At 43.1% G+C, this 24,676-nt stretch overlaps 1 protein-coding gene across 1 annotated transcript in view; it reads left to right on the forward strand.

Moving 5' to 3' along the window:
* The window catches only part of SLC12A2 (solute carrier family 12 member 2), a 345,212-nt gene that overhangs the window by 195,417 nt on the left and 125,119 nt on the right, over positions 1-24,676 (forward strand). Inside the window, exons 13-15 of the mRNA XM_085632709.1 lie at positions 1,336-1,437; positions 12,109-12,264; positions 13,443-13,542. Of these exons, the coding sequence (XP_085488835.1) occupies positions 1,336-1,437; positions 12,109-12,264; positions 13,443-13,542 (358 nt within the window). The remainder of the gene's footprint in view (positions 1-1,335; positions 1,438-12,108; positions 12,265-13,442; positions 13,543-24,676) is intronic.

Genomic DNA, 24,676 nt, shown 5'->3' on the forward strand with positions numbered 1-24,676 from the left:
CTCTTTAAGAAGTACTGGAGGAATTCAATCCTGGATTTAGTAAGGAAGAGAAAGTATGCTATAGTGAAATGTCATTGATAAATTTCCTGCTAAAATATTTATTGTAGAGTCCAGAAATATACTTTTGGAAATAGCAATAAAGCAAAAGTGATTGCTGTGCGGTCTGTAGGCTTTAGACAATTAGACCATATTGCATAGGCCACTGGTATAGTTCCTTGCTGGGATCAAAATCAATAGTCTGAGCATAGTTGTTTAGATGTATTTAAGGACCGGATGCTGCTTAGTGGTATGCAAAATCCTGACTTTTTTTTTTTTTTTTTTAATGAAGTTTTAACTCATTTTTACCAAATTATAACTAGATTTCTACAATATTTCTTATTTACTAGAATACTCAAGACGTACATGAATACAATTTTTTTTTCAATGCTACAGGTTATAAACAACACATGTTTCAACACAAATTACGGATGAGTATCATTAACTTGTCCTAAAAATATTTGGGGCCTTATTATGATGGCGGTGGGACCGCTGCCGTCGGTGGGGGCCCCAGCGCCATCGGACCCTGCATGACCGCCTTCTGCATTATGATGGTTGACGGATGGAGGGCTTGCAGAGAGACTGACCGCCACGCATCTGACAGGCTCAAGTAGCACATCAGTGCGTCGGAGGGACTGTAATCCCTACAACAGCGGCGGTGCCTTCTCAGGCACTCCCGTAGGGATAACAATGTCCCTTTCCGCCAGCCATTTCATGGCGGTAACCTGCCATAAAAAGGCAGGCGGGAAGTAACTTGTGGGCCGTAGTAGGCCACACTTGCCCCTCGCCCTCCGATATGGGCCCTGGGAGAACACCTTTGGTGCCCCCCTTCATATCCCTGCACCATGTGGCAGGCATAGTAAAGAGATATGTGCAATGTGTTTATTTTGGACTGCGGCGTGTGCTGCAGCCGGCAGCATACACTGCAATACAAAATATGCAGATTGAGACCGCAATTAAGGCAGTTGCATACTAATCCTAATAGCGGGACCACTGACAGCTAGTTGGGTGGTCCCGTTCCTGACAAGATGGCGATCAAACGCTCGCAAACCGCCATCATATTCAGGCCCTTAGTGAGTAATCTTTAATTAAAAAATACAAAAATTCTCACACACCAAAGTGAAGCATCACCACCTGTGTTAAATGCATCCTATGGTTAAATGTTTTGACCAATGCAAGCAATATTTGTTTTTCTAAACAAATCATCAAGTAATTCAAATTATTAGTGTGTTTACAATCTCTAATATTGAAAATGAGTTTGAGTCACAGTGCCCTCAACGGTTGTAATTTTTCTTTCAGCGGAATTGAATGTAATAGCTCCGATAATTTCAAACTTCTTCTTGGCTTCTTACGCCTTAATTAATTTCTCTGTGTTCCATGCATCGCTTGCCAAGTCCCCAGGTAAGAAGTTTCTGTTCTTTGAGGGTCATTTGTTTTAGCAAAGTAACGTGAAGTAATAAGTGTAGTGATTGCGATTGCATGTAAACACTAACTCATTTTGCCTCGTCATAACAAATTTCCTAACGGCTAAATAATATCAGGACTGTTCGTTTTAGTTATTGTAACCATGAATAACATGCAGTGACGTTTGTGTGGATTGAGATTCTGAACTACAGCTTTTTGCAGTTCTACAATTTACACATTGTATGTCTCATCATTTTAGGTCATTTTTACAAGCATAGTATTGAAGCATTCTGATTGGGTCAGTTAGCTGTTCGCTTATTGTATGAACCTTAAGAATGTTAAATAGACATTTGTCTGACGATACAGCTGTGCAGACACAACCACCTATTCTTATTGCATCTGATGTTCAGTGTTGGTTCATAAGAGGCAAGAACAATTTACATTTCTAGGGTCACTTTTTGCTGTAAATGGTTTAACATTTAAATTGGATGTTTACAAGTGTATCCCTACAAATTCTGGTATGGCTCTGGTCCTTGTGATCCACGGTTTGTCACCCCTGCTGTGTACCATGCAAAAGTGTGTTCGATCTATTTCCAACATCTTCAAACTCTTCAGGGTAGCTAACCTCTCTGTACCACCCCTTCCCCATGCCATCAGTCTGCCATCTGAATCACACAAACTTAGGAAAAACTGTTTTAACTGCCACGTTTGCTAGGTCTCCTGCATTTCTGAAACTGTAAAGGGTAAGTTCAATTTTACCAGCTTCCCTGCATATGCAGTTCAGTTGCAGATCTAAGTAGGTAAAATAGTTTTGCAGCATGAATATCTTTTGGATTCACTATGCTGTCCATTATTCCGCCATCTAGTGGTTGGGTCAGAAATTGTAGTGGTTTTTTTTTTTTTTTGTGGCCTGGTGGGCATCGACATACCACCATTTGGTGTTCTTCTGTGGCGTCGACGTGCTGCCTCTGGAAGCTCCCACCTTTGGTCACCATCTTCAGATTATTTTTTGCCGCCGTTGGATCTGGATCGAGATGGAAGGAGCTCCAGAACTTTGGAGAGAAGAATCCACGAAAATCAGCTAGAAGAACAGGAAAACAACTTATCGGCCTTCGAGGTGGTAAACCGGGATGCAGAGAAGGGAAAAAACCACCGAATCGTCTGATGGAGAATGCGCACACAGGGGGCTCCCTGGGCGCTGTAATGGACAAGACACCATTCAAGTTCTGCGACAATTGCCACCACAAGTACGCATAGAAGGACCAGCACCCGGTCTGTAACCTTTGCCTGCCGCTCGACCACTGCTCCAAAGATTGCTACGCGTGCTCTGCATTCACCCCGAAGACCTTGAGGGTGAGGGAAAGGCAAAGAAGAGCGAATCACAACATGCAGGGTCAAGGACCACCACCATCGCTTCGAGACCTCGGCCTCTCCAGCGAGGAAGAGGACAACGTCGCCGAAGGGCCCGAGGGCGAGGAGGACGCGCACGTCCAAGTCGTCGACACCGAAAAAAACTCCGAAGGAGGTAAGGGAGACAGCGAACCCGAAACAGTCGACCGAGCCCCGAAAGAGTTAATCTAAGTCCTCCAAAACAGCCCCGGTGTCGCAACATTTGGCGACCGCAAGCTCGTACAAGGACAAACAGTCCGTCGGTCCCTTTGACAAGGACTCCCTGACTGCGAAAACCCTTGATAAGACGAAGTCGTCAAAGAGCAGTCACAAGAGACTCCTCAATGTCGAAGAAAGAGAGGGTGAAGCAAGCTTCGACTTCAATGTCGACAAGCGTCAAGAGAGCCCGACAATCTCCATGCCGAAGCACAAGCCTCGGAGCTCGAGAAGAAAAAGAAGAGGCTCGAAGCCGAAATGGCAAGTATGTTGCAGCGCACTAGAGATTTCGACGAGACAATGAGGCAATTCAAGATCCCACCAAATCTCCACACTACTCGAAAGAGACCTCGAACTACAGGTTCCTACAATCCCAGAGCCAGCTGACGAAGAGGCGGGAGAAGAATACTACTTTGAAGCCGAGGGAGAAGAGGACCAAACCTATCACGGTTCAGTGACCTCTGAAACACAAGACCTGCAGTGGCATGATCTCGACGCAGACTCCCCAGAAGAAGGGGGTAGATGCATACCCTTCGAGGCCCTCAACCCCGACGACATCTGGATGTACAATCAAGTAATAAAGAAGGCTGCTGACACCTAGACACCTATGGATTACAGCTAGAGGAGGAAAAGCCAAAGTCCTGCTTTCTCCTAGAAACCTTGCTGCCCACACAGACAAGAAGCCAATTCCTGTCCATGCTTCCACGTATGCTGGACCAGGGAAAGGAAGCCTTTAAGGAACCTGCCACATGCAAGGCAGTAACACAGAGGGGTGAGAAAAAATACAAGCACACCTCCAAAGACCCAATGTACATCAGAGGTTCAGTGCCTGCTGACTCTATAATAGCTTCCACAGCCAGAAAGAAGGCCCTCCAAAGGATTGCCTGGGCCCACCACCAGACAAGGAGAGCAAAAGGATGGATCTCACAGGAAGGAAGATAGAACGAAGTGCCGCTGTTCAGTGGCGCATAGCGAACTCTAACACATTGATCAATAGGCATGCATACCAGCACTGGGAGGAGGTAGGCGAACTGCTCAAGAATCTTCCAGACCAGTTCCCGAGAAAGGCAAGACACTTGGTGGAAGAGGGGAAGAACATGGCCAATACATGTTTGAAATCAGCCCTAGATGCTGCTGAGACATCAAGCAGGCAAATGATGATCGGGGTTAGGGAGAGAAGAATCTCAGGGTTCAAACCAGAGGTTCAGAGTATCATCTTGAACACCCCGTTCAATGGAGAACTGTTCAGAACAGCTGTGGACAACAAGCTAATTCAGCTGAAGAAAGAAAATGAACCTGCAAGGTCCATGGGGGCTATACAATTCAGAGGGATGCGTAGGGGGACACCTTCCGGGAGACCAGCAGGCAGGGGTAACAGCAGCCTCACACCTGACCTTTCAACCTGGTTACCATCGAGGGAACCAGGGTCAACAACCAGGTCAACAACCACAAGCTTGGCAATACCAACAGGGGAGGCAATCCTTTGGAGTGCGCACTCGAAGAGGCCAACAGCAAAGAGGGGGACACCAACCCACCTCCAAGTGACTGCACTACAAGCTTGGCGCACACTTTAGAAAGATCTCGGAGGGCGCAACAACAAATGCATACAAAAACATCAGGTCCCAAACAACAAGGAATACCTCCAACATGCAACACCAGTGGGAAGCAGAATAGGAAACTTCTTCCAGGAGTGGAAGAGGATTACATCCGACAAATGGATATTAAACGTAATACGATACGGCTACTGCATGGAACTGGCAAAACAACCGCCATGCAGAAAACCAAAGGACAAGGTTCATTCAAAAAGAGAACTGTATCATTTGCTCGAAGAAGCACAACACAAAAGGACCATAGAGAGGGTGCCTTACAAGGAAAAGAACAAGGGTGTCTATTCAACGTACTTCGTCATACAAACGGTGGACGGAACATTAAGACCTATATTAGACTTAAGGTTCCTAAACAAGTTCATAAAGACTCAAATTCAAAATGACACCCTTACAGGAAGTAATACCCCGGATACAGGTAGGGGACTACATAGCAACTATAGATCTAAAGGACGCTTACATGCACAAAACCTACTCCGATTCGTAATCAACAAAATGCACTGCCAATTCACGGTGCTAGCGTTCGGAGTCAAGTCGGCACCAAGAGTGTTCACAAAATGTCTAGCAGCAGTAGCAGCCCACCTAAGAAGGAAGGGAATCCCTGTTTTTATCCATACCTAGATGACTGGTTAGTAAGAGCAAGCACATACAACCTTTGCAAACAGCACATACAAAGGGTCATAGAGACTTTGTTCCAGCTCGCTTTCTCAATACTTTGGGAAAGTCATCAATTACACCAGAGCAGGTAAAGATTCTTAGGGGCAGAAATGGACAACATTAGGGAAGGTGTTCCCGAGCACAAAGAGGACAGTAGCAATACTGAAGGAGATGCATCTATACCGCAAGAGGCAAGCTCTGACAGTGAGGACAGTGGGGAAACTGCTAGGGATGATTGCTTCATGCATTCATCGAGTCCCAAACATTCGACTGCACATGAGATCATTCCAGGAATGGATTCAACAACAATGGTCGCAGGCAACAGGGAGTTGGGAGGATCTAGTGGTTGTCACTCAAACAGTTCTTCAGGAGATTACATGGTGGAACAGGAAGAACATTACACAGGGGAGACCTTTCACACAACCAACTCCTACAGTGAACATTACAACAGACGCTTCCCAACTGGGGCGGGGAGCGCACATGAACAACCTCAAGTGAGGGGTTTATGGACACAACAGGATGCAACAAAGCACATCAACTTCCTGGACTTAAAAACAGTGTTCCTAGCCTTTCAGAAGGAGCTTTACAGAAAGAGGGTTTTGATTCAAACAGACAATACAACCACAATGTTTTACATCAACAAACAAGGAGGAACACAATCCTTAACACTGTCAACCCTAGCCCAGGAGCTATGGAGATGGGCTATCCCAAGGAACATAGACTTGGTAGCAATTCATCTTCCAGGGAAGGACAATGTAGAAGCAGACAGACTGAGCAGACAAACATTGGCGTCCCACGAATGGGAGATGAATCAATCAGATTCTGAAACTCTTCAAAAAATGGGGGACTCCTCAAATCAACCTATTTGCGACACCCCAAAATGCCAACACTTTGCATCCAGACAACCATGCGCACAGTCCCTACGGAATGCACTATGGATAGACTGGTCAGGGACATTTGCTTACGCTTCACCCCCTCCCCCCCCCCCCCCCCCCGATACCACTGCTACACAGGGTACTCAAGTGCAGGCTCAGCCGCATGACACTGATCCTCATAGCACCACGGTGGGCTAGGCAAACCTGGTTCTCACAGATAATGGAAATGTCACAAGGCACGAGTTCCCCAACAGGAAGGACCTCCTAACTCTGCAAAACGGAAAGGTGCTACACCCAGAACCAGAGAGCCTAAGCCTGGCAGCGTTGCTCCGGAGGACGTAGAATTCTCTCCTCAGACTACCGGAGAGCATAATGTCAGTACTCGGAGGCGAGAAGACCTACAACAAAAATGTGTTACACAGCAAAATGGAAACGTTTCTCACTTTGTTGCCTTAAGGAAACTTTCAAGAAAGATCACAAGGGAATCCACAGTACTAAAATATTTGACATATTTGCTACAGGAGAAACTAAGCTACGCATCTATAAGGGTACACTTGGCAGAAATCGTAGCTTACACAAGGGGAGAAACCGGAAAGAGTTTCTTCACATCACAAGTGGTCAAGAGATTCATGGAAGGAGCAAAGAGTATAGCACCTCCAAAGAGGGTGCCACCACCCTCATGGAACCTCAACGTGGTACTTGCACAAATGATGCGCCATTCGAGCCAATCCACAAAGTATCTTTACAGATGCTCACGCTGAAGACAGCGTTTTTAGTGGCAATAATATCACTACGTAGAGTAAGTGAATTGTAGGCTCTAACACTACAAGAGCCCTACTTCGGAAAACATAATGACAGAATCGTCATGAGAACAGATCCGAATGTTATGCCAAAGGTGGTATCTAAGTTCAACATTACCTAAACAGTGCAAATACCAAGTTTTTTCCAAAACCCAAAAACTCCAGCAGAAAGAGCATTGCACACCCTGGACGCCAGAAGGGCAGTCGTACTACATTGAGAGAACAAAGGAATGCAGGAAAACGAAGCAGTTCTTTGTTTCATTTGCAAATAGTTTTCTGGGACGACCAGTCACAAAGAATACCATTGCGAGATGGATCGCACAAGTCATACAGTTGTGCCACAATCAGTCAGGTCAAACCTTGCAAGGAGCGCCGCACGCTCACTCAACAAGGAAAAGGAGCAACAGTGGCTTTCCTAGCAAACGCACCTATGCAGGACATTTGCCAAGCGGCAACATGATCGTCTGTGCACATGTTCACAAAGCACTACTGCGTGGACTTTCAGATGAACAAAGAAGCACAAGTAGGACAGAAGGTCTTATAACATATGTTCACAAACCAGCGTCCATCTTCCACCCAGCCACCTCAAGACCGCTACAAAGTCTATGCACAGCATAACTAATCCAGAAAAGATTCATGCAGCAAAACGTATAGTTTCTTACCTGTTGGTGTAGTTTTGCAGCTTGAAGACTTTTCTGGATTCACAAGCAAACCCACCCGCCTCCGCCAAGAAGATGACACAGGAGGAATAAAGAAAGGGAAACTAGAACGGGCAATAAAAAAAAAAAGAATCCGAAGATGGCGCCCAAAGGTAGGAGCTTCCGGAGGAAGCACGTCGACGTCACAGAAGGACCCCAAATGCTGGTATGTCGACGCCCACCAGGCCAAGAAAAAAAAGACTACAATTCCAGACCCAACCACTAGATGGCGGAATAATGCACAGCATAGTGAATCCAGAAAAGTCTTCAAGCTGCAAAACTACACCGACGGGTAAACTATACGTTATTGTGATTACATTGGTAAATCAGTTTATTAGTCGAAACGAGACTGGAGATAAAAGAGTAAGACTGACACCTGCCTATATTTAAATATTTGAGAGAATTCAATTATTGATCCCTTATTTGGCAATTCATTTTCGACCAGTGGAATATGCAAAGTAGCTAATAGAACAGCTAGAATAAAAAATGATTTTGTAACATAACACAATGACCTAGTTGACGTGTGTATAATGTTCTCATTAGTTTACATATCCTTAAAGAAAAAGGAAGTGACCAGTTGCTTGGACAAGGCTTTGAAGCATGGTGAAGTGCTGTTTGTTCCTCCTTGTTCTAAAACTCTGCTTTAAAGTGAGTTGCAGGGAAATATTTTTAATACTGCAGGTAATCTGCTTGCTACTCTCAGTAGGTAGAATTATAGGGCTACGATGAATACACATCCGGTGGTTGTCTGCTTAAAGTAAGTACCCTGCTAGCTATACTGCATGCATGCTTCCACCACACAATGGCCGTGTAGTCAAGGCGATGCTGCTTTTGCTACTCCTTGAACAAATGAGGGGGGCTGCACCGGATGTAGGACTGGAGCTATTCTTTGCCCCAGACTCCGACGTATGGGAGATCCATGACGTTCCCTAGGATTCATTCACCAGTATTGCCAAGTCCCTCATTTGTGAGCATCTTATCTGATTTATTTTAGCACTTTTACACAGACCAAGGGATCCTTCGCCTTGCTGTGTGATGAGAAAGGTCTTGCGTTCTTGTTTCATATCCTAAGGAGGCCCTAATGGGAGGGCAGGAGGGGACGAAACCTGTCAATCATTACAATTTGTGGAGTTCTTGAATTCACTTAGAAGAGCAAACCTAGGGATAGACTCAAACAAGTTACATCTCCCTTATGTGTTGAGATTGATGCGTTGAAGTAACTACCTTAAGGTGGACTCTTTATTATTTACCACGAGGCACCTACATACTTAAATATTTTACAAGGCCTATTAATGGATTAAATATTTTTGTTTACATAGAAAACGCTGTGTATATCTTTTATCGGTTTGGTTTATATAAATGCTTTAATACATTTTTATAAATGATTTAAGATGATGTAGCACTATGACCAGTAAAATAAAAGCTAATTGAGTTGCACAAACAATGTCCCTTACAATAGAGAGCACTGCATCTATTGTAGATTCCCTTTAAAGGCTCGCTCAAATGTTCCCTGTAGAGAACCCCCTGACCATTTCTTATTTGTCAGAAGAGATCAAGCACCTTTGTGGTGCTATCCCAGAGACCAAAGGGAAATCGAAGCAAATAAGGTAAAAACAAAATTTCCTGATGTAGGATGAGTAGGGCAACAATTCCTGCCATAACTTATTGCTCATAAATATGGTGAGAAATTGCACTAGAAAAAATTCCTTTGACAACAATAAGGTTTGTGTTTAGCTTGCCTAATAGCACTCCAGCCAAACAAGTTTGAATCGGCTTAATCAGTCTTCCACCAATTGCCAATCTTTAATTAATAAAATATTGCTTTTATATTTTTAGGGAATCTGGGGCAGATTTCTTCAATATTATCTGGAAATAACTATTGGAACCACCGAAATATATACAAACTAATGGCATACCGTACTCTATAATTCTTAAGTAGATACTGTTGAAGGAGGAACAGCATAATAATGTAAAAGCTTGTTGACTAAAAAAAAAATTTAAAAATCCTCATTTGGCAAAAACATTGTGCACATGTCAGAGCTGTCCATAGCAAACTTATTACTATTCTTCCCTCCGTCGTCACAGGACTATCTAAGCATGTCTCCGACTCAAACTGTTAGATTGGATTCCTACTGGTCCACCTCCTGTCTCAACACCAGAATCCATCTGAACAGTGTACCATCATATAAATTCTGTAGAGATTACGGGTATTGTCTAGTCGTAAAGCATGTCATCTGTATATGCCCTTATTTGCTGAATATTCGAGAAACGTCCTGCTACCTTGCTTCATTAGGAGTGGGGTACATACCATGTTTGCAATGGACAGATCATCAACTGACCTGTAGGCTGGTAAAACGCATATATCTGGCAATTAAGGAACTTACGAACTGCAGTCGACAATTAATAACCTGCCTGGGGAAAGAAGGGCATGAATATTACGTGGACTGTTAAATTTCCATTCTGTACACTCTTGTTGAAAAACTGTACACCTCTGTCTACTTGGGTAAATTGACATGTCTAATTTTGGTAACACGCTATGAATTCACTGGCTGTTGTTTTCTGATGTACAACCCACACCCCTCTTTTGCACCATTAGAGTGTAATTTCTAGGAGGCCAGATTCAATGCTGAAAGTATTACCAGAGAAAGAACATTCCAACTGAAAAAATCCGTCGGCTTAGTCAGAATTTATAATGCACTTTTTATTATACCACTATTGAGTTCTAATCGGGAACTCAGTGAATTTAGAAAGAACTACGGGACCAACATTACTCAAGTTGTTTTAACTCGCTAGCATGACGAGACTCTGCACCTTACCTTAATTTTTAAACATCAGTTCTGTTCTCTTATACTGAGAATATTAACTTCTGGAATTGCGTTAACTATTAGAATTCATTAATCCTTATAATCTGCCGAATACTACAACTAGTTTAGTACAATTTTCACCATCTGCCGGCTTACCATGCTATTCGGTTTTATGTTTTATGATCTCATTGTTGATAGCAATATTTTCCGTCAATTTCTTGATATGACAAATCAATCCTTGAACTATGACATGATTCATGAAAGATGTATAGAGTAAAACAAGTAATTGTGTAATGTTTTTTATTGTTCAACTAGTATTTTCTTTCTTTCTCCCCATAAAACAAAAAACGAAAAGTACATAATAGTTTTATAGCAGAATACATTCGAATCACACAAATCATTTTAATTTTAGCAGATTGCCTGTGTTTCAATGTAAATCATAAGTGTGCTGATGAGCTACATTTATTCTGATACTCGTGAGTGTTTCTAAGATTAATCCCTTTTGATGCTGTAGAGTACCCTTGTGGTGCTCCACTTGAAAATCATTTTTAGGTCTGACTACAGACCTCTGTAGCATGTTTGGAGGACCTCATATCATTAATTCTTCAAAAAAGCACATAGTGAGTTAGAGAGTGGGCATTGGTCACACGCTTTGGCCAGAGGCTTTAATGTATTTTTATATTTTACCATTGCTAAGATGGTCTACTCATAAAGACTATGGCATTTCCTTGATGACTACATTAACCCATTTGCGTTCCCATTATTAGGTTTTGCAGATAGGCATTCAAGCAGTTCTTTTGTTACATTGCAGATTCGACATAAGCCAGTGTCGGTTTTTCTATGTACTTACTTTGTGACACGACTGCATTGTGGTTGCTGATTAATGGCTTGTTTGCTTCATAACGGCTTGCTGTTTGGATAACTTAGACTATTAATACTATCACTTGCATACCTGCTTGATTTATTTGCTGTCAGGATAACATTTTTGGTTTTATAGATGTTTTGGTTCACAAAGTAAAGATTCACACTCCTAGGCTTTCTTAAAAGTGCAACAAACCTACTGGGCCTTTATCGAAAGTAGTATTCAATATTTTGCTGTGTAATTCTTTTAAATCCACCACAGACCACACAAACTTTAATATTGATACCTTCTCTTGATGCTGTTCTTTGAGGGTACAGCTCTGCTAATGCAGTCCGTTCAGCGAAGGGTCACGACTCCAAACTTCATTGCTGTTGCTTTGGTATGAGGTTTTTTTCTAGGATAGTCCTAGCCAAACACACGCAAAGTTTTCCAATTATTACAAAACACTTCAGCTAACAAAAAACCACACCTATTGGCTTTGCCAGAGCTTGTTAATTATTGGGTGAAGTTTTGCTGGAAATGGAAGAGCACCACATTTTTAGCCAACTGTGAAGAGTGCACTGGGATTAACGTATCCAAAACAAACCAGCGTGTGTACACTTTTCTAGGAATCTTTTCATTCAACTTGATCACCTTCCTCTTACAGTAACTTGTTTGCAGTCGTTTGGATTAAATTTCAGTTAAATTTGGCAAAGTCTTTTCACCAAGTAAGGCTGATTGCTATTTTTGAGATGTGTTTTTGATATTGTGCATTCTTTTTTAGGTTGGCGCCCAGCTTTTAAGTACTACAACATGTGGGTATCTTTAGTTGGAGCTCTACTTTGTTGTGGAGTTATGTTTGTCATCAACTGGTGGGCAGCTCTACTGACTTACGTCATAGTCATCGGATTATACATTTACGTCACCTACAAGAAGCCAGGTTTGTTCATTTTACACTTGTGTGCAAACATGAGTGGATATTGATTATGTATTATGCAACTTTCGAAAGATAAGGTGGCAGATGGTTGCTGAGTTTATTTAACTCGAAGGTGATTCTGCATTTAGTTTACTCTGAAAACAGATCAGTACACGCAGTGCGGGTAAATGAAACCAATGTTAACTTTTGTGAGATTGGTGAGACCGTATTTCAGTAGCAAAACTGTTTCCTTGGTCTTATCCTTCGATTTTCTCGCTGTCTCAGAGGGATCCTGCATAACTGCCACCCCTGAAATAAATTGTAGAGCATGATTTATTAAGCCAATCTAAGACGACTGTTTAAAATGTTATCTATGAATTTCAAGAGGTTAAATGTGAAATCCGCAAACAGTAAAAAGAGTATGAATGTGACGCATGCAAGACTGGACACTTTTAGTTGGGATGAAGCATTACCCAAGGTCGTTCTTGGGATATGACATGTCCAACAGGTGTTGTCTTGATTTTGTTAAATGAAGCATATGTCATTCAGGATGTCTTCCTCTTCTATACAAGAGATAGTGAATGCCACTGTTTTTTTTCTTTAACTCTGCACCTTACCTTCTCCTAAATGTTGGTATGTATGGCCATACACCATTCAGAGAAATTAGTTGACTGTCCTAATTGTTGAGAAAGGAAGAAAACATGGACATAAGAATGAGCTTATTTTTTAGGCTCCTTTTCTATTATCAAACCTATTTATTGGTACTGGATATTAGGGTGTACATCTTATTTATTATTTTTTTTTTTTTTAAATTGTTTGACTAGTTCCATCATTCTAAGTGACATTTTATTTCTGATTAGCAGGGCATGCATGACACATTGTTTTATACCCCTTTACATGAGAGGAGTGCTTTCAGTAAATAGTCCCTAGTTTATATAGGATTGACAATAGCCTGAATTATTGCATTACCTCAGAACCACAATTTCCTCTGATTTGCTGCTGAGAGCATTGCTCTGATGACTATGATCTTTAAACCAACTTTAGATTGCTAATGCTCAACAAATGCTTTGCTTAAAAAACCTTCTCGATCAACCGTGATGGTAATATGTTGATATGCTTTAGTAAGCTCACAGCACTTGATGGTAATCTAGTGTATGTGTAAAAGTTATATTCATTTTGAACAATATTGACGTTTATTGCAGATGTGAACTGGGGTTCATCTACTCAAGCATTAACATACCTGAATGCATTACAACACACTATTCGCCTAGCAGGTGTGGAAGACCATGTGAAGAACTTCAGGTAAACACAGTATTGCCGAGTGAAATGCTTAGTTTTGAAATTAATACCTTAATGCCATGAAAATCGTTAGAATAATCCTTATGGTGTCCTATTCGTCTGAATTATCTTATTTTACTTTATGATGGAACTGTTGCTACGAATAGGCTTTATCAACGATGAAAAATTAGAATCGAATCGATAGATATGCAACTGGATTATTTCAAATCCAATTGAAAAATAAGAAACAGCATTTGGAATCCATGTAAACTATCATATCTCACAACTATTAGGAACAAACATTTGCAATACAATCGGTCTTACCTGTGGGACCTTATGTGTTTAGCTAAGGAGCACATTAGCCTGGGTGCTGAAACATCTACTGTTCTTTAACATGGAGAGAAATTAAGCACCAAACTGCGTGACACTCCAGGTATGGGAACAAATGGAGAGAAATATTGCCTTTCAGTGGGAAATGGTATAGTCCAAAACTCTGTTTTTAATATAAAAGCAGGGCGTTCGGTGGTCATATCACTGAAAATACAAGATTTGAAACAAATATTGTCTATGCGCGCTTGTGTAAGACCATTTCTATGGACTGTAATCTAGAGAATGCTAAAGTGATTCTGGTATTTTACTGACCTCGGTTGGTCGTTTTCTATCAAGACCGAGGCAGTTGAACAGAAAAAAAAGTCCCTAAGCGGAAGCAGACCAGTCCTAGGGATGATCTCCAGAGCCCACAAAATACATACACATATAAGTATATACTAAAGTATGTTAGGTATATTTTCAGAGGCTCTAGAGGATCTATTTTTTTTTCCCATTGCTCCCCACCCTGTGCCCCCCCCCCCCACCCTCCCACTCCATAGAAAAAACCCCTTATAACTACATGGCTGAAGGCCATATGAGTGCCCCCCGCCTTCAAACGCCCCCAGGCTGAAAATGTTTTTTTGTTTTTTTTAGTTGATTAGATTATATTCGTGGCTTTTTATTTTTTTCCTTCGCCCTTCTTTCCTCCTAACTGCCAGATTGGAAACTTTTGATGAAGTCGTCAAGCTTATCCACAGAATAGAAAATATGCATTTTGTTATTCAGCATGACTTTCAAGTAGGCTGGAAATCTTAACTGAACTGAAGCGCCCAAGCGTTTTAAGCTCTCGGTCCTTTGCCCCATCTCCCATTGCCTGTTGGAGGTGGTAAGAGAGACGTCCGATCTTATCTCGTATCTGGACCCATCCTCCTCGATTGATTTCAACCCCAGAGCCTTGGAGAGGATTTTCTCTTTTAACGAGTAAGTTAGGAAATGTAATAGAATTTTCCTGGGCTTAGACCTGTTTGCATTGAGTCTAAAGGGGTCTCTATGGACACGTTGTATGTCCTTAGCTAGGTCTTCTTCCGACTCCTCTAGTTGGAGCTTATTCTTGATAAGTCTAACCACGTATGATTTGATATCATCACCTTCTCTGCCTTCAGGCACCTTCAGAATTTTTAAATTGTTTCGTCTCTGAAAATTTTCTAGCCTCTCAACTCTATCCATATTCTCTTTTTCCACAGTCTTCAGTTTCTCAATCTCTGCGCAGTTAGCCTGCACAGTCTCTCTAAGCTCCTTGACCTCTTCCTCCAGTGAGGTTGTTCTACTGCTGAGATCATCTATCTTCCTCTCCATGACCTCACAGGCCTTTTTTATTTCAGACTGGTTAAATTCTGATATTTCGAATCTATTCTTAATTTCAGCCGTCAGACCTGCTAGAAGTGCCCCCACTGATTTATCTTCTTTATCCAGCAGTATTGGGGTCTCGTTGAGTTTTGTTCCAAATTTCCCTGGAATATTACTAGTGTCAGTTACTGAGATGCATGCTTCGTCGGCCCTTCGGACTGAAAGATCTGGGAAGCCTTCTGGAGATGTAACCTTCTTCCCAGCGACTAAAGAATCATTTAAACCTGCCATAGCACTTTCCCCTAGGATTAATACCTTAGGCAGAACCCTAAAGAAAGTTTTAAGAGAGGGAGTGATTTTAATTTTAGGATCTAGCCAGTTTTTTTTTGAGGATCTTGGGGCGGACCTTTTATGTCTCAAGTTTATATCAGAAGGTGGTATATTTTTGACTACCGTATACCGGAACTCGGGGGGCTTCTGTACTTATCTCCTTTTCCCTCCCTATTATTTCAGCCTTCTCTCCAGCCCACTCATGCTCGCTCCCCTCTATTTTCTTTTCGCTCTTGTCACTTCTGTCCCCTCCTTCCCTCTTAATGCCTTCTGCCCGCTCTTCTGCCCAGCAATAAGCTCACATCTGCTCAGGGATTCCCTCTCAGCCTTGGCCTCTGATGTTTCTGACAGACTTCGAAGGGCATATATGGGTGCCCCCTCCACCTTATCCCCAGTAAATACTTTTTTTCTCCCCCTCCTTACTGTATTGGGGCAACGCTTCTGTGGCGCTGTAATTTCCTCCTCGTGGATCCCCCGTCTTCCCAGCGGGACACACCGATCTCTCGTAGCTGCCTCCTCTCCCCTCTGCAAGTCGCCGTTACACTCCTTCCGGAGGAAGCCCCCTCTGCCTCCTCCTCCCCGGAAGGAGATTCTCACTGCCGCTCCTCTTCCCTTTCGGAGCTCCAGGGCCGCTCTGCACCAGGTCCGCTCCAGCGCCGTCTCGTCTGCCGAGGAAGATGCACAGAGCAGCACGCCTAAACTCGCTCCGAGTTCACAAGCACCCGAGCCCACGACGGTCGCTACTGGCGCTCCTCCTCCACGCCGTGTACAACACGGACCCGTCGCACGAACAGCCAAAGCTCCCAAACAGGTATTTAGTGCCGCTAAGTTTTCTTCCTATCAAGTACGGGAAAAGAGGGTTCTTCAGGTTTTAGGAAAGGGTTTCGTGAAGGGTTAAAGTCTCATAATCCTGGGTATTGAGTATTAAGTATTGGATTAATTTAGCATGCCGGGGACGCTTTCCCGGGCGCTGCACCCGCGACCGGTTACTCACTGGCCGCCATGTTTTTTCCCCAATTTTATACCCAACACCTATGTGTTCAAATGGAATCTGGTTATCTTTTCTTGAGTCATATGAGGATAGGAAAAAAAAAAAAAAAGTATGTACTAAAGTATATACGAGTGTATATATACTCAAGTATGTACAAGATTCTCGAATGCTCGACCTAAAAACAGGTCCCTTTTTAATGTACCTCCTAGAAGAAAATTATTTAGTAACCACGGTCTATCCTTTAATTTAGTCTCTGGATGGAGGGCGTACCTAGTTACCACCTTCGTACACCTTACTAAAAGATTATATTGAGGAAAGTCTCCAAATCAGAATAAACCTGTTTTTACCATATGTAGATATGAAATGTACTTGTCTTTATATCTTGACCTCAAGTGCAAGGAGATGCCATGCTTTTTCTGTTAAGTAGCATTCCATTTTTAGTTCTCATGGTTATGCGTTAAGTTTGTATGGTTTATTGATATGTGTGATTTTCAGTTTGTGCTGGACAAAGAATTTCTTTCCGCCTGTACTTTACCTGCTTGTTTATCTTCAATGAAGACTACTTTCCTGTTATTTTCTCCTTATTACTCTCTTGTTTTCCAGAGTATGCTTTCTTACTGTTGAATGGCATGTGTACTGCGTTCATAATTAGTTTCTGGGTCTATGATTTAAGTCCCTATACTGTACAACAATCTTTGAAGCTTGGCAATACGGCATCTTTGTAAGCACATGGGGTAGCTGGCTTGTAAAAGTATGTATCCACCTGTTTTGCGCTTTGGGGTGACCTTTTCTTTTCTACTGGTTCTATGTAATATTTCCACCTATGATATTTTCAAAGCCAGTTTGATTCCTGTAGAGAAATGTTTTTTTGTTTCTAGAACAAACTGGATCTGTATTCGTTTGTGATTAGGCATCCGGTGCCTAGACTTTTATTTTTGGGCATCCCACATTTTGAGACTCCTACAGTGCAACTCATTCTAATGAATTGCAGTTCCAGACCCTCTATAATCCCCCCTTTATTTTCTTATATGATCTTTACTTCAATCCTTGGCAAAATTGCTGGAATATCCTTCTTCTTTATGTCTCAGTTTTTTACATATCTTCAGGTCTTAAAACCTCAACCTTGTTTCCTCAATTTTGGAAGGGTCAGCAAACATTTCACTTCTGAATTGCGTGTCCATTTTTTAGAATCTTATTTATCTAACCATGTAACCTTGCCTTTAATATTTGGTTGCAGGTTTGAAAACGTTATAGACCCATTTCTTAATGAGCAAAGGATTAGAATGTTAATGCATTTTTTTGAAAGGTAGATGAAATTTTCTTTATGTAACTTGTTTTTTTTCTGCTCAACCTTAGGGTTGTTTGTACTAAATGAGCCATTCATAAATGAGGAAAGAAGAAACTCTTAAAGCCATAGTCCGATGTTGCTTAAGGGTGCAGAATCATGAGCTGTGATTGGCACGGCAAACCATTGGTCAAGAGAACCAGCAGGCTCCAGTTAGGGCTGCTTTGGCATGACCGACCATGCTCACAGGTTTACAAGGGGCTTGACTGCTAAGGGCCAATTCCATTCCTCCTTCCCAGAACTAATGATAGTTCTCAAGAGCACCAGGTCTAAATGTTTTTTTGAGTTGGCATTGCCCTGGTACTCACAGAATGCTTATTACCCAAAGGAGCTTTACCACTATGGGCAAATCCTAAACATTCCTCACTGTACTTGTCCGTTCCTGCAAAATTCAGTTGAGGACTTCTTCACTTCAGCTTCCTACACAAACGTGTACGGTCACCTTTGGGCATCCCTTAAGTGAAATGGGATAATTTGGGCCCTTATGTATATAAACGTAGCCTGCTCTGCCAATTTAGATGCTTATACAAAGATGTCCTATTCTGACAGTTTTTCAGAATAAGTTGATAAGGACACCCAGCTGTCCTTGAATGGGGAAGTAAAGTTATCCTTGGGAGAGATAATTGGCCTTATTTGAACAGAAAAACGACTGTCCTGAAATAAAACTTCCTAGCTTTGGAGTGTCCAGGTAAAGTAGTGAAACCTGCATCTGGATTGGCCAGCGGCCAAAAAGATTAAAATCTTATACTCCATTTTTCTATGCTTTTCTCCATATTTATGTGGTGTAAGCCAAGCTACACACCAAGGAGCATTGTAGTATGGGCAAGCATGCAAAAATAGGGCAAGTAACACTAGCTCAGAAATGGAGTGATCCCTTCAGCTTTTGTCTAGGGAGAGAACAGAGTTGGTTCTGCTGGATGAGGTGTTCCTTTAAGAGGAGATGGTTCAGAATCTTTTTAAAGTGTCGGAGTAAAATGATTTGTCATATCTGCCCTGAAGAGCGGTTTCATGTCCATGCTACATAGCAAAGTTTGTCTCTAGTCTGTTTGTGTGATGATATATTATCTGAGTGTTGTATTCATCACCGGAGAACTTGTTTTTGTCTGCTTTGTAGGATGGAAGGTTGGGGATATGACCATCTTAAATATGGCATTGTATATAGATGTGGGGCGATCTGGCTGTACTCTTATCTCAATCAGTTTTAATGCTGCTTTGGAGGGGAGCTTGTTCCTAGCCTAGTGGATATCTGAAATAGTGGCATGCAGGAACGTTCACACCATCAACGGGGTCACACGATAGAGGTCTGGATAGCAGTACTGAACCCCTCCTTTGGTACATAATCTTGGACTTTGTGGAGAGGTCAAAACTGTTGTCAGACATTTTGTCTCCTATTATCGTTCTGGGTCATCCTGCAGAGTTTGCTGATATGAAATCATTGGTTCTTTGTGTTAGCAAGTTGGAGATGGGGGTTATCGATCCAAGCTACTGTTATCACAGCACTAACAATATTTAGAAGGAGAAGATTATACACTTGTAAATCTGCACAGAGAACATCCACTTCAAATTAAATTTTCAAACAATCTGTAGTCCATCAGAAAACAGAAGAGAACTGGTTTGATTTGATTTATTGGATGAATATGAAAAATGTAGTGGACTTATTGCAATTTCAAAATGTCCCGGCAGGTAGATGTGAGAAGCATATTGAAATGTTCATGAGCTATAGATATGGTTGAGATGATTATGGTTTCTTTCCAAGAAAGATCCTAAAATGTACTTATTCTGACAGATACTTTTGACCGCTGATTCACCTTTTGAAACATCCCAGGAGCAATATCTATCATGCACGGACACATTGAACAGGCGCCACCTCAGGATGTGACAACACAGAGCCACATAGAGATTCCCCCCTGTGCACAGATGTCTACTCCTTTTATTGCACACCCATTGACGCTAGCCCGAAGCACCGCTCCTGATTTTGCCTCATGACCTGTTTTTTTCTCTAAAACATTTCAAGCCAATGTACCAGGGATGTCTCATGACGACCAAGTTTCAAGCCATGCTGTGACTGCCACAACCAGATGGCAGTCACCGATGCACACAAATTGGGGGGTCTCTGAGCCAAGCAGGAGTTGTAAGTCCTGAGGCAAATGCTCCCTGATGCACCATAAAGCCATCTGGGAGTGTAAAGCCAGAGTTTACTTTGCCAAGCACACAGAGGATTTAAGTCCTGGGGTCACTGAGTTTGCCATCCTCTGGAAACTGTAAAATGAGGTTGAACAAGTCTAGGTTTATGCATAGGAAGACAAAGCATGGTTCAACCCTTTCCCCATATCCTACCTCACACCCCTCGCATCCAAATGCTGCTCCCATTTAAGTGAGAGGTCACTGACTCAGTTGTGACCTGACTTTCCCAGCTCATTGTCGACTTAGCAGCAAATTGAGGCCTTCAAAGAAACCATGCTGCAGTTCAATATGGATATTTGGGCCCCAAGATCTGTTGAGGCTTTAGTCTGAATCCCACCAGTAGGTCCTACCCTGGCACAGTCTTACCCTGACACAATTGCAGCAGGCCCTACTGCATGTTCCCAGGTCGATGCCGGCCCATGACTCTGTGGCCTGTTTCCAGACCCCACACCAATTCCAGAATCCGATTTAGAGCCTTCAACTCAAACTCATGGTTTGCTATGCTATGAAGTTACAAAGACACAGCCTGTTTTGAATAATTCCCCTCACTGTTGCCCCTTTGCCTTCACACTGATATTGCCAGAGGCCAATTTGATGAATTCTTAATCCTTCACCAACTACCTCTGAGCTCTCTCTTGTTGCCATTTAGCGATGGTGTCATACACTATCTTTATGCAGCATGGACCAAACCCTTGTACTTGTCCGCTGGTGAGCCGCCGATTGCAGAGCACCATAGTGCACTCCTAGGTACTCCACATCCTTGACTCCGCACCTGACTTCAGAAAACCTTGTAGCTCAGCTTCTACTAGCAAGCTTAATCTGAATGCTTTGCTCACCGAGAGGGACTTAAAAGTGATTAGTTCTTTGAGCAACCTTAGTCTGCCAGATACAATCCCATCTGTGCCAATTGCGGTTGTCTGCTCAAGACTGGATGGGGGGGGGGGGGGGGGGAATGCCTCAACATCCTGTGGAGGAAGATGGCTACGGTAGACAACACACTGCTTCCAAAGCCCAGTATTGGGAAGCTATGCTTGCACTCTTTTGTTCGAATTTTGAGCCTATGGATAACCATGACCTGTATCCCAGTGATGAGGGATACTTAATTTCACTCTTAGTCTGACGCTGCCAGCCTTTTGGTATTAGGAACAGCTAGTGACCTAGACATATCACTTAAATTGGAGATGCAATTTTCTTCTGGCCCTGCCCCTCTAAAGTTTGTGTCCTTCTATGCTCTTATCCACAAAGCTGCTGTAATATTCAAATTGCCCATACTTACTGTAGAGACAAACAACCTTCTTACTGAAATTTCTCAGCCACCAACACAAACTGGAATTTATACTGCCATTTAACAAGGCGTTGCTCAATCCTATTATTTTGGCCTTGGAGAAACCAACTTCAGCCCCTGCCGTCAGCAGATTGATGGCACAGAAGTACCGATCATGTCTTGGAGACCCTTCTTTTCTGTTGTCGTCTCCATTTCCTGAAAACTCAGTGCTGCCCAAAAGACGTTTCAGGAGCATTTCCCACCACTTTTGCTGATAGAAAATGTACAAAGCTGGACGTTTGTGGTAAGAAGTTTGTCTGCCATCTGGCTCATGGTAAGGTACATCACTTGCTTTGGGTCATGGCCCAAATAACCACTCCCCATTCACAAACCACCTTAAAGATCATTTCTCAGAGGTGGTCTGGGATGGCCATGTTGCTTCCACAAGTGTTAAGGTATGTCTGGATTCTGCAGCTGCCGTTGAGCAGGCAGTGGGTGTCACTTTGTGTTTGCCATACCTGGGTATTACTGGATTTTCCATGGATATGTAGAAGACATTAATAGCCTGCCTTTTGATAGAACAAAGCTTTTTGCAGACAATGCAGATTCAACTCTGCAGCATTTTAAACCAGAACATATGCTGCACATTCCCTTAGCTCCAGTCCCTGCAGAGAGATGAGCAGTTTCAGAAGTTTGTTTCTTCTGTGCCATCATCGTCTGCCATCACCAACCTGTTCAGCCCAAGCAGTAGGAGGATGGCTGTCATCTAAACCTTGACCTCAGTCTTTTGAACCTCTTTCTCAACAAGGATCTCAGAATGCTATTCTGGACTCTGGTACTTTGGCGCTGGAGACTGGATGGTGTCACTCAGCTTGCATGACCTATATTTCCACATAACGATCCAGCAGTCCCAAAGAGTACCTGTGGTAGATCATCAAACTGGGATGATTAGGGTCTCCACTCCTCCTCAGTGTTAAGGCAATGGACTTCGGCGCAGCGGTATGGGGTTTGGTTAAACATCAATCATCTAGCCCTGTCCCTGAATGTCGGGGGCTGAAAGTCTGAGCAGGTGTCATCTTGCCGATCACTAGTGGTTTTTTCACCTAGAGGTTGTGCAGAACACCTTATTCCTCTGGAGAACACCTCAGGTGGATATTTTCACTATACTGGACTATGCTAAATGTCCTCTGTTTTGTGCCCTCTAGAATCCATTGAGGGGAGCGTTGGGAAATGTGCTTCAGTTGAGGTGCAAGTTTCCACATCACTACAAGTTTCCCCAATACCATTGATTCCTTGAGGTCTGAGGAGGTTTTGTGGAGTGCAGCCTTAAGTTAATCTTTTTGCCCGCAAACTGGCAGAGAAGGGGTTGGTTCGCAGACCTTTTGTGCTTCTTCTTATGCTCTCTGCTCTGTCTTCCTCTCAGAGTGTAGGAAGAATCCTGCACCCCAAAGTCCAGTGCCTCACCATCATTCCTTTAAATTGAGCAAAGGCACTTTATTTCCTTTCAACTGCCACCAGAAGTGATGTATGTCATACTGTCTGCAGATCACCCCTCCACAAAAATTCTTTTCTAGAAGATGGAGCAGGTTTGTCACTTGGTTGCGCAGAGAACAGGGTGGATCCCTTACAAGCCCACCTTTTGGAGATCCTTAATTTTTTACTCTTGTTGGCTCAGCAGGGTTGTGTGTGGACACTTAAGTTATGGCAAAAGGAACAAATGATGGATGGAATGCTGAACTATGCAAACATTCAACCCCAGTCACAAAGATCTGGGTTTAATCAATCGTTCTTTTGCTCACTGCGCCACCCCCGTTTGGACCCAGCCATATTCAAATCAGTCATGATCCTGCTCCTCGTGAGAACAGCCCAGCCCGAACTGCCAAGCCTGTTCCTCCTTGGACCAAAAACAAGCATCCTGGGACAGGTTTTGTGGCACCAGCCAGACAAGCTTGAATTCAGTTGCGCAGTGAGCTTAGGACCCATATCCGGGCCTACCCTTCCCATTTAGGGGAACGAGTATGCCTAGACGTGGATCCCGTGCTCTCCATGCCACTGGAGTCAAGCTATCCTGGCTGATATGGGGTGATGCCCTAAAACCAGTACCAGGATGATTGTTTCCAGTCCAGAGGACCTGGCCTGACAGTTCGAGCTGAACTGTTCTCATGGGGAGTAGGGTTAAGGCTGATTTGCATATATATAGCTGGGTTTAAACTAACTGGAATGGCATGGGGAGCAAATAAACGATGAATTTAGGCCCAGATCTCTGAAAGTTTGATATTATTTAGCATTTTGTCCCTTAGTTGTTCATTTTGACACTTAAGGGATACCTTGCAGTCAGGCTGGCCTTCATCTGCCTTCCAGATCAGCCTTCCATTTTCAAACCCCACAAAACGAGATTCTTAAAGGAGCGGACACATTTCTATCCACTGATAAACCAGTCTCCTCCCCACCCCGCACCTCCCAGTCACTCTTCAATGGAATTTGTTGCCAGTTGAGGCTATTAAATTTGAAGACCGTATTTTTTGTTGCCATTATATCTGCGAGATAAGTCTGTGATTTGCAAGCACTGAATGTCCCTTTCCCGTTTACTAATTTTTTCCACGACAAGTTGGTTTTTAAAACAGAGCAGTTTTCCTGCCCAAAGTGGTGACTTCCTTTCACCTGGGGCAGTCTATTACCCTTCCCTCCTTATATCCTCCGCCACATTCTAAGAAGGAGGGAGGAATTGCTGCACTGATTGGATCCTAGAATTGCAGTCAATTTTTACATAAACCATACCAAGCAAATTGGGTTTGACTACCAGCTCTTTCTATACTGGGTACAGAAAGTGTAAGGTGGTCCAGAAGCGGTTGTTGTCTCACTGAATCATTCTTTTCTTAATGATTTGCTACACTGTAGTGAAAAGGGAGCCTCCAGAGGGAATCTAGACCCGTTCCACTAAGGCCAAACAGATCCTCTACATCTGCTTAGCCAAGGGTTGTTCTGTTGCATAGGTTTGTGGAGCGGCGACACGAGAATTCCTCCACTTCTGTGTCTGGAATGAAGACTAGTGGCTTCTAGATTTGTTTTTGGATGCAATTGCATAGCGGTAGTTTTAATCTTGTATGTTGGACATTAGCAACTCTTTCTCCCCCCACCCCCCCACTCCGAAAAACTGGAGGGTGAACAGATTAGGAGAGAAGTGCCAGGTAGGTCGTTCCCCCCCCCCCCCCTGCTGCAGCTCTACCTGCGTTTTGAGTGTCTCTGTGCCCTTTTGCTCCTCTGTGCCCCGCTGCCCATTTGGCCTTTGTCCCCCATTCTTGTGTGCCCTTCTGCTCCTCTGCGCCCCGTTGCCCACTTGCCTTTTGTCCCCCGTTTTTGTGTGCCCTTTTGCTCCTCTGAACCCCGC

The sequence above is a fragment of the Triturus cristatus genome, chromosome 2_1, assembly GCF_964204655.1.
Source record: "Triturus cristatus chromosome 2_1, aTriCri1.1, whole genome shotgun sequence".
Taxonomy (NCBI): Eukaryota; Metazoa; Chordata; class Amphibia; order Caudata; family Salamandridae; genus Triturus; species Triturus cristatus.